This window comes from Thunnus maccoyii, chromosome 16 (genome assembly GCF_910596095.1).
Source record: "Thunnus maccoyii chromosome 16, fThuMac1.1, whole genome shotgun sequence".
Classification (NCBI taxonomy): Eukaryota; Metazoa; Chordata; class Actinopteri; order Scombriformes; family Scombridae; genus Thunnus; species Thunnus maccoyii.
The window spans coordinates 357,501-368,492 of NC_056548.1; the positions used below are offsets into that span (position 1 = coordinate 357,501).

At 46.1% G+C, this 10,992-nt stretch overlaps 1 protein-coding gene across 2 annotated transcripts in view; it reads right to left on the reverse strand.

Annotated features, from left to right (window-relative positions):
- srp54 (signal recognition particle 54) overlaps positions 1-10,787 on the reverse strand; it is a 17,509-nt gene extending 6,722 nt beyond the window's left edge. For both annotated transcript variants that reach the window (XR_006100446.1, XM_042437002.1), the window contains exons 1-7: positions 10,684-10,787; positions 5,220-5,358; positions 4,354-4,450; positions 3,952-4,043; positions 3,122-3,206; positions 2,154-2,258; positions 1,963-2,029 (exon numbers count right to left, since the gene is read on the reverse strand). Coding sequence is in view for 1 of the 2 variants with exons in the window: in XM_042437002.1 (XP_042292936.1) it covers positions 1,963-2,029; positions 2,154-2,258; positions 3,122-3,206; positions 3,952-4,043; positions 4,354-4,431 (427 nt within the window). In the remaining variant the exon portion in view is untranslated. The remainder of the gene's footprint in view (positions 1-1,962; positions 2,030-2,153; positions 2,259-3,121; positions 3,207-3,951; positions 4,044-4,353; positions 4,451-5,219; positions 5,359-10,683) is intronic.
- Positions 10,788-10,992: the final 205 nt, after the last annotated feature.

The following is a 10,992-nucleotide window of genomic DNA, read 5'->3' on the forward strand; positions in this document are numbered from 1 at the left end:
GTGACTAAAGGAGGTGAAGTGTGTCATGTGACTAAAGGAGGTGAAGTGTGTCAGGTGACTAAAGGAGGTGAAGTGTGTCAGGTGATGAAAGGAGGTGAAGTGTGTCAGGTGATGAAAGGAGGTGAAGTGTGTCATGTGACTAAAGGAGGTGAAGTGTGTCAGGTGACTAAAGGAGGTGAAGTGTGTCAGGTGACTAAAGGAGGTGAAGTGTGTCAGGTGATGAAAGGAGGTGAAGTGTGTCATGTGACTAAAGGAGGTGAAGTGTGTCAGGTGACGAAAGGAGGTGAAGTGTGTCATGTGACTAAAGGAGGTGAAGTGTGTCATGTGACTAAAGGAGGTGAAGTGTGTCAGGTGAAAGGAGGTGAAGTGTGTCAGGTGATGAAAGGAGGTGAAGTGTGTCAGGTGAAAGGAGGTGAAGTGTGTCAGGTGATGAAAGGAGGTGAAGTGTGTCAGGTGATGAAAGGAGGTGAAGTGTGTCATGTGACTAAAGGAGGTGAAGTGTGTCATGTGACTAAAGGAGGTGAAGTGTGTCATGTGACTAAAGGAGGTGAAGTGTGTCATGTGAAAGGAGGTGAAGTGTGTCATGTGACTAAAGGAGGTGAAGTGTGTCAGGTGACTAAAGGAGGTGAAGTGTGTCAGGTGACTAAAGGAGGTGAAGTGTGTCAGGTGATGAAAGGAGGTGAAGTGTGTCAGGTGAAAGGAGGTGAAGTGTGTCAGGTGATGAAAGGAGGTGAAGTGTGTCAGGTGAAAGGAGGTGAAGTGTGTCAGGTGACTAAAGGAGGTGAAGTGTCAGGTGATGAAAGGAGGTGAAGTGTGTCATGTGACTAAAGGAGGTGAAGTGTGTCATGTGACTAAAGGAGGTGAAGTGTGTCAGGTGACTAAAGGAGGTGAAGTGTGTCAGGTGAAAGGAGGTGAAGTGTGTCATGTGACTAAAGGAGGTGAAGTGTGTCAGGTGACTAAAGGAGGTGAAGTGTGTCAGGTGAAAGGAGGTGAAGTGTGTCAGGTGATGAAAGGAGGTGAAGTGTGTCAGGTGAAAGGAGGTGAAGTGTGTCAGGTGATGAAAGGAGGTGAAGTGTGTCAGGTGATGAAAGGAGGTGAAGTGTGTCATGTGACTAAAGGAGGTGAAGTGTGTCATGTGACTAAAGGAGGTGAAGTGTGTCAGGTGATGAAAGGAGGTGAAGTGTGTCAGGTGAAAGGAGGTGAAGTGTGTCAGGTGACAAAGGAGGTGAAGTGTGTCAGGTGAAAGGAGGTGAAGTGTGTCAGGTGATGAAAGGAGGTGAAGTGTGTCAGGTGAAAGGAGGTGAAGTGTGTCAGGTGATGAAAGGAGGTGAAGTGTGTCAGGTGAAAGGAGGTGAAGTGTGTCAGGTGACTAAAGGAGGTGAAGTGTCAGGTGATGAAAGGAGGTGAAGTGTGTCATGTGACTAAAGGAGGTGAAGTGTGTCATGTGACTAAAGGAGGTGAAGTGTGTCAGGTGACTAAAGGAGGTGAAGTGTGTCAGGTGACTAAAGGAGGTGAAGTGTGTCAGGTGACTAAAGGAGGTGAAGTGTGTCAGGTGATGAAAGGAGGTGAAGTGTGTCAGGTGAAAGGAGGTGAAGTGTGTCAGGTGATGAAAGGAGGTGAAGTGTGTCAGGTGATGAAAGGAGGTGAAGTGTGTCAGGTGAAAGGAGGTGAAGTGTGTCAGGTGATGAAAGGAGGTGAAGTGTGTCAGGTGATGAAAGGAGGTGAAGTGTGTCATGTGACTAAAGGAGGTGAAGTGTGTCAGGTGATGAAAGGAGGTGAAGTGTGTCAGGTGAAAGGAGGTGAAGTGTGTCAGGTGAAAGGAGGTGAAGTGTGTCAGGTGACTAAAGGAGGTGAAGTGTGTCAGGTGAAAGGAGGTGAAGTGTGTCAGGTGGTTAAAGGAGGTGAAGTGTGTCAGGTGAAAGGAGGTGAAGTGTGTCAGGTGAAAGGAGGCGAAGTGTTTACCGGCTCTGAACGTGTCGGCACAGATCAAGCAGGTCTTCCAACCCTTCCTCTGGTAGTAATATGCCAGCTGCAGAAACACAGCAGTCAGTGAGACAGACAGCAGGAGGCGCTCTGCAACAAACACTACAGCCTATCAGAAGATGGGGGTGTGGTCTATGTACAGGGGGGCAGGGTCATTTATCAGGTGTCACCTTGGAGCAGGTGGTAGTTTTCCCGCTGCCCTGCAGTCCAACAAACATGATGACGTTGTTCTTTCCTTTAGTGGGAGTCCAGGCCTTCACACCAGGATCCACCAGCTGAATAATACACAATATATACGTGTTATACACACAGTACACACAGCATATAAACATACAGTATATACATGTTATACACACAGCATATAAACATACAGTATATACATGTTATACACACAGCATATAAACATACAGTATATATACACACACAGAGTACACACAATTCACTTCTCAAATCACTGAAATAAAATGTTCCATCTTACAGAAGACAGAAGTTTAGTCATGTAATCTGAGTGTTTTCACACGTGTGACTCCCTCCAGGTTCACTGCGGTTTTTGTGATTATTGAGGCCAAAAATGTTTGATTTTGCAGCAGCTTGCAAAGGAAAACAATGCGATTTTTAAAAAACTAATGAAGAGTCGTACGTAACGACTTCCTGCAGATCACAACTATATTTCAGCTGAACATGAGAACCATGAGGACTCAACGTTCTCTAACAGAAAATACTGTATTTGAGTTCCATTTATAACTTTTATTAAATAAATTTTCAGCTCAACATCAGCAGCAAATAAAATCATCAATAATGTTATTAAAATAAATCTAGTTGGATGTTGATTGAGGCAGATTATGTCTCCCGACTCACTGAATCAAACCTCGTTTGGGAACATTTGGGAACATTTGGGAACAGTTTTGCTCGTCTATGGCATCGTGTTTGTTGGCAGGTGAGATTTGTCGTCAGTTGCCGCCACACTAAACGCCTGCTGGTTTAAACGTTTCATGCAGAAAAGTTGCTGCAATTTAGTAAAACTGAAGATTTCTTGAATTTGGGTTAATTACTGTGATCACAGAATCACAGTTTCCTGGAGGAAGTGTTTTTCAGTCCTGGAAAGTTTCCAAGACTTTTCCAGGTCTGATGATCCAACCTTGACGAGCTCCTTGAAGACGGCGTGCTGGATCATCCTCCTCTTGTTCAGACCGGAGGCCATCTCCTCCAGGTCTATGGCAGACCTGCAGGGACAAACAGCACAGTCCTGATGTTCGTCCTAAACTGCTGCATGTGCAGATTAAACTGGATGTGATGCGTTCAAGAACAACAACAGTAACATCAGATCATAAACATGAGCCTGAATAACAGTCAGACAGTTTCAATCCACCATCAGCTAAAGAGCCGCGTGACGGTAAATTACACGTCAAAGCTTGGAGCAATGCATTGTGGGATCGTTAGCAGAAAGCAGTGAACGTGCAGACGGACTGTTTTTGAGCTGTTTGTAGTGGAAGAGTCAGCAGTGAACTGGACAGTAACTGGGAGCGATTCCATCATGTGCAGGATGATTACAGCATGTTTACTGTTACCATGACGACAGGAAGGAGCTGGCTGGAAACCAGTCAGTTAACACGTTTACAGAAATATTGATTAATGTGTTTTATAAATAAATAAATAAATGACATTTATCAAGGATGAAATGATGTCTGGTCAGGTGACGTCATATCGTTCAGACTTTTACAAAGAAAGGTTCAGACCTGCACCAGGTTCAGACCTGCACCAGGTTCAGACCAGGTTCAGACCTGCACCAGGTTCAGACCTGCACCAGGTTCAGACCAGGTTCAAACCTGCACCAGGTTCAGACCAGGTTCAGACCTGCACCAGGTTCAGACCAGATTCAGACCTGCACCAGGTTCAGACCTGCACCAGGTTCAGACCAGGTTCAGACCAGGTTCAGACCTGCACCAGGTTCAGGTGTGTCAGACTCACTTGACGTTCTCTCTCAGCTGTTTGACCAGTTTGATGTTGACGTCGGCCTCCAGTAGAGCAGCACAGACCTCCTTCAGCATCGCATTCAGGACCTGAGACACAAACACGCAACAACATTATTATTATTATTATTATTATTACCATAACTGGTGTAATGGGTGTAATGGGTGTAATGGGTGTAATGGGTGTAACTGGTGTAACTGGTGTAATGGGTGTAACTGGTGTAACTGGTGTAATGGGTGTAACTGGTGTAACTGGTGTAATGGGTGTAACTGGTGTAACTGGTGTAATGGGTGTAATGGGTGTAACTGGTGTAACTGGTGTAATGGGTGTAACTGGTGTAACTGTGCAGCAGGTAAAGTTTAAAACCACAACACAAAGTGAACGGCTGGTTAAAGTCACCTCTTCATTGATGATGGTGGCGTTGCTGAGTGACCTCAGCGCCGAGGTGATCTTCCTGCCGAGGTCGGCTAACACCATGATGACGTCTGAGCTCGACCTGAAACACACACGCACGCACGCACGCACGCACACACACACACACACACGCACACGCGCACACACACACACACACGCACGCACACACACGCACACACACGCACACGCACGCACACACACGCACGCACACGCACGCACACACACGCACACGCACGCACGCACACACATGCACGCACACACACACACGCACACGCACACACGCACACGCACACGCACACACACACACACACACACACGATGTAACTGATACTAATAATCATATTTGAGAGTTTATCAATCAGCTGATTCATCTTCTTAAACAACCCAGAACATAAACAGATTATTGATCAGATCCCTCAAATCAACGGGAACCAAAACAAGTTCTGTTTGATAAATTACAGATCAATTATCAACATCTTTATTGATCAATATTCTGCGGATGGACGACATGTTGAACAGTTTCACAACATATCTGACGTCTCTGTGCTTCAGTTTCCTGTCATTGATCAGCAGGGTGATCAGTTTTCTGGACTGATTAATAATCAAATCACAGTTTTATCTTCATTATTGATTAAGCAGCTGATTATTTTCTCAATTTATTGACAAATTGTTTTGTCAGTAAAATGTCAGAAAACAGTTAAAATGTTATAATTAGAGACTCAGTGATTAATTAATTACTAACTGAACATGTTTAAATAAAGTTTGAACTCTTCTGTGTTTATTTGACGTTTAAATAAAGTTCTGACAGTTTGAATGAGGCGTGTTTGTAGCGTGTAGAAACGTTAACTCACCGTGTGTGTTACAACAGAAGCTCTGTGTGTGTGTGTGTGTGTGTGTGTGTGTGTGGAGGGGAACCCCCCTACTGAGCGCGCTCAGTGAGTCAGCAGGTCAGCTGACAGGTGAAGGTCGCAGCACGCCGTGACACACTTCCTGTATGGACGAGAGAAACAAAACAACACATCAGCTGCAGGTTCCCATGGCAACAGCTAGTTAAACACCCCGAGCGGTCGTTTCCGATATTTAGTCCAGGGGTGGACAAAATAACAGAAACACCTGTTCCATCAAACATTAACAATCATTTATCAATTAATCACTTTGTCGATTACAGTAGAGATGAAACGAGTCGATCAATCAGCAGCTGTTTCAATAATCAATTAACCTTTAATATTCTTCTCAGCAAAAATACCAAAACGTGCTCGATAACAAATCGATCAATCGTTGTGAGTCCAGATGTGATCGCAGCTCGTTAGATGTTTGTGGATAAAACATCTGATGACGTCATCGATCCATATTCTTCACCATGTTATGGATCAAACAACTAATCATAATTGATTGATTACATTGATGATCAGCATCTATAATTCAGGCTTTAGTTTGTGTTCAGCTTCTCTAACTAACGTTCCAGGTGTCGGAGCCGTTTGACCTGCTGGGAATGTCAGAGACAGTGGAAACCAGTACATATGTGGAATGGTTGACTGTCCTCTAAAGAGCAAACCAGCACGTTGTAATCTGGATTCAGGTTCCTAAAGATCAGGGAACAGAACTTCAAAATAAAGTGTTTCCTGTGTCCAACACTGTTTATCCTGCTGACTTGTTTTATCTTGTGGAAGGTTAACGTTCACCTCTGTGACCGAATCACCTGCAAACAGTCTCCATAGCAACAGTCAACTGTGAGTTCATCATAAAACACTAAAAACACCAACACGTCACAATGTTACACACTTAATTATATTATTATTACGTATGAAGGGAATTTTCTGCAGGTCCACGGAAACCAAGAACATGGAACCAACACCTGAACACAACACATCCCATAATATTCAATGTGTGGCAGCGAGGCAGAGACCTGCCTGACGTACAGAGCGTGTTTGCAGTGTTTGGACGTGGCGATCACTGAAATGTGAAGCCCGTTCCTGTTAATGCACTAATGTTTTAGTCCTTGTAGATAACAGACGGTACAGTGGAGACGCTGGTGAGGGGGGGGGGGGGGGGGGGGGGGGGTCAGGACATACTGGGAACCTTCATCATAACAGATCTACCAGACACGACCAAGACCACCACAAACACCCCAACATCTCCTCCCTACCACACTGACCAGTACCAGCACCCCCCCCCATCCATCTACTCTCTACCACACTGACCAGTACCAGCACCCCCCCCCCATCCATCTACTCTCTACCACACTGACCAGTACCAGCACCCCCCCCCCCATCCATCTACTCTCTACCACACTGACCAGTACCAGCACCCCCCCCCCATCCATCTACTCTCTACCACACTGACCAGTACCAGCACCCCCCCCCCCATCCATCTACTCTCTACCACACTGACCAGTACCAGCACCCCCCCCCATCCATCTACTCTCTACCACACTGACCAGTACCAGCACCCCCCCATCCATCTACTCTCTACCACACTGACCAGTACCAGCACCCCCCCCCCCATCCATCTACTCTCTACCACACTGACCAGTACCAACACCCCCCCCCATCCATCTACTCTCTACCACACTGACCAGTACCAGCACCCCCCCATCCATCTACTCTCTACCACACTGACCAGTACCAGCACCCCCCCCCCATCCATCTACTCTCTACCACACTGACCAGTACCAACACCCCCCCCCATCCATCTACTCTCTACCACACTGACCAGTACCAACACCCCCCCCCATCCATCTACTCTCTACCACACCACACTGACCAGTACCAACACCCCCCCCCCATCCATCTACTCTCTACCACACTGACCAGTACCAGCACCCCCCCCCCATCCATCTACTCTCTACCACACTGACCAGTACCAACACCCCCGCCCCCATCCATCTACTCTCTACCACACTGACCAGTACCAACACCCCCCCCCCCCCCCCCCCCCCCCCCCCATCTACTCTCCAGCCTCGTCTACTGTAGGTGTAACTGATCGTAGTTGATCCGTATTGATCCGTATTGATCGCTGCTACATGCTAGCAGTCATGGACCGTCAGCGCGTCGCTAACGGGGATTTTGAAGGGTAACGATGGAACCAGCATCTGACGGGTCTGAAGTGACGTTTAATGTGCTGCAGCTGAGCAGCTAATTAGCATGTAGCTGCTAACTGACGTTAGCGGTGGATGTTTGTTTCATTCACTACCGTGTTTAAAGGAGGAAGGTATCAGGCCTCATATTGCAATTTAATTTAACAATTGAGCTTTGAATATTTTATATATTTGAAGATTTTATTTGAACATTGGACATCTTGAATGTCGAGTTCCTCGCTGTAAGTGTTTTACAGAATATCTGGAAAGCAAAGTTTTATTCGTCTGATCTGGTGTTTACATGTAAAACCAACATAAAGTTTTGTATTTTATTATCATTCTGCTCTCTGAACCTGCTTTAAAATACTCACTTTATTCCTTTCCAGTGTCTGACTGCTGGGGGGAGATACTGTGCCCCCCCCCCCCCCCAAACCTTTGTTGAAACCAATCAGCCTATTGATGAGGAAGTAAACTCTTTGCAGGTGTTGAATGTGTATTTGTGACATCATTATTCTGATCCTAACAATGTCTTATTCTGAATGTTAAGTTCATTTTAACAACTGGAGTTTTTGTAGCTGGATGTTGCAGTTTGCAGGACTCTGGACTCTGGATTCTGGACTCTGGACTCTGGAGGGAGGAGAACTGTAGTCTGAGTTTGTTTAGTAGTTTTATGTCCATCTTTAGCTCACATAAACCCTTCATGCACATTTAGGAGTCCATCTGTGTATTTGAACAGGCTGTGGACCCAAAACAATGAAGGGGCGTTTTTGTGGACCCACATGGAGCCACCAGAGTCCAGCTGCAGAAATGCAATGAAATAACAAGGTAAGCAGATCTTGGTTGATCATCAGGAGGAGGAGCATCAATGTCTCCAGTTGGTCATGTGACACAATTTCTCCTCCCCAGCAAGACACCACATCATGTGGGCTGCTGGTGTGTAAAGTAAGTTTTCCAGCTGCAGAAATGCAATGATATAACAAGGTAAGCAGATCTTGGTTGATCATCAGGAGGAGGAGCATCAATGTCTCCAGTTGGTCATGTGACACAATTTCTCCTCCCCAGCAAGACACCACATCATGTGGGCTGCTGGTGTGTAAAGTAAGTTTTCCAGTTTGTCAGTTGATCCATCTTTCATTGAGACAACTGACTCCAGTCTGTACTGGAGGGACAGAAGCCTGACCTTCCAGTCGACCTGGCGGCGATCAACCGAATGAGGCGGGAAATGTTGAGACATTGATTTCTGAGTCAGGGTCCATGAGGGTCTGTGTGGGCAAGTGTGGGTCCGTGAGGGTCTGTGTGGGTCCATGAGGGTCTGTGTGGGCAAGTGTGGGTCCGTGAGGGTCTGTGTGGGTCCATGAGGGTCCATGAGGGTCTGTGTGGGGTCTGAGTGGGTAAGTGTGGGTAAGTGAGGGCCCGTGAGGGCCCGTGAGGGTCCGTGAGGGTCTGTGTGGGTAAGTGAGGGTCTGTGTGGGTGAGTGAGGGTCCGTGAGGGTCTGTGTGGGTAAGTGAGGGTCCGTGAGGGTCTGTGTGGGTAAGTGAGGGTCTGTGAGGGTCCGTGTGGGTAAGTGAGGGTCCGTGAGGGTCCCTGTGGGTCCCTGTGGGTCCATGAGGGTCCATGAGGGTCCATGAGGGTCCCTGTGGGTAAGTGAGGGTCCGTGTGGGTCCCTGTGGGTCCCTGTGGGTCTGTGTGGGTGAGTGAGGGTCTGTGTGGGTCCGTGAGGGTCTGTGCCTCCTACAGACGATGCATATTTGCATGTCCTGCTGCACATTGTAAATTATAAAAACTATGCACAACTCAACTGGATTTATTCTGATACAACACTGTTGATCCAACGGAAGAAAACAGAAATAAGGTCCAAACATTAAATGATATTTTGCCTCGACTACGTTAAACAGACATTATGATCCTCGTTAGATGTTTAACTGCAGAGGTGCAACAGACTGTATTTGTGCAGCTGCATCGCTGCATTAACAGCAGTCACAAGTTAATCCAGCAGAGGTTCTGAAGCCAGACCATAATATGCATTTGTCACTTTAGCTTCGACATGTTGTGTAAGTTGTATAGTGACAGCTGCACGGCTCAGATGTCTGACATCAAAACCCACGCAGGGATTTTTCTTTTCTTTTTTTTTTAAGGAAAAACAAGTAAATATGGCGAAGAACTTTACTGATTCCACAGCTTCACTGGACATAAACCATCAACGCCTTCAGTAATCTGAAGGATGGCGTCGTCTGTGAAATTATAATCAGGCGTTAGCGAGGTCAGCTACGTTTGCTCTCAGTGTCTGAACATCTGCTGTCAACAAACCAGTTAACAGGAAAACCAGCTGATTAGTACCAGCAGCGAGGAGCTCAGAGTCTGTTTTTATGTTCACGCTCTGCTTCCATGCTGACTTCTGATTGGAGGATAAACAGAAACATCAAGGACGTCAGCGTCGATGTTGATCCATGAAAACAGAATCAGGTGCGCAAACTTCGCAGAAAGAGGCGACACGTCGCTCAGCCTGTTCGCTGCCGCAGGTTCAGATCTGATGATCGATTGCATCATCCAGTTAATAATCGATATTTGACGTAACATCAAAACTGTTATTTCTTCACATTCTGTTGATCATTTAGATAATTTTAGAACGTTTTAACCTAAAATTCAGCCAGATCTCACATAGTGCACCTTTAACAGACCGCCAGGTAAAAATATGACCTGTTCAGCAACAGTCACACTTTATTCTGTAATAAACACCTGTGGAGGTGATTGATGACCTCACTCACCGCCGGATCGATACATGAGTCTGGAGTTTAAGTATCGATCAGTCAATCAGCCTCACTGAGGTGATGCAGCTTTTAAATCACATGAAACACGGTTATTAAACAACTTTCTACCAGTTTAATCAAATTTTAACCGTCACATCATCTCTGATCAGATCCTGATATCGATTACATATTGATTAGTCGTTAGTTTAACGCGCTGTGTTCGGTTTTAACCAAAAACATGTCAGCTGTTTACGGCGTTTCTAGGAGCTAATATTAGCTTGGTGGTTAGCAGTTAGCAGTTAGCCGTTACCGTTCACACAGAGTGGAGGTTAGCCGTTAGCTCGGTTAGCTCGGTTAGCTCGGTTAGCCGTGTTGTGGCGTCCACGCGGCGGCTGTCAGCGGCTCAAACTTCCGGAACAAACAGTCTGCGAGCAGCGGGAGCAGCAACGCGGTAAATTACTGTGAATTAAAGATAAATGAGTCGGTCTTACCGAGTCTCAGAGAGTCTGTTTCCACCGCAGCTGACAATCACGCAAACTGTCCCAGAGATACGTCATCAATACACCGACCCGGAAACTGCGCGGTCTCTCTTCTTCTTCTTTGAGATTTATTGGCGGAAGGCAAACAATGAATTGGTGCTTTACCGCCACCGAGTGGTCTGGACTGTGGATCACAATGTCTTTTATTTCCAATATTAAAACAACAAAAACTGATTTCTTCAGTCTAAGACGGTGAAACGGGTTTCAATCAATTTCTTTTCTTGAGTTTTGTAGAATATCTGTTAGATCAAAATGTATTTT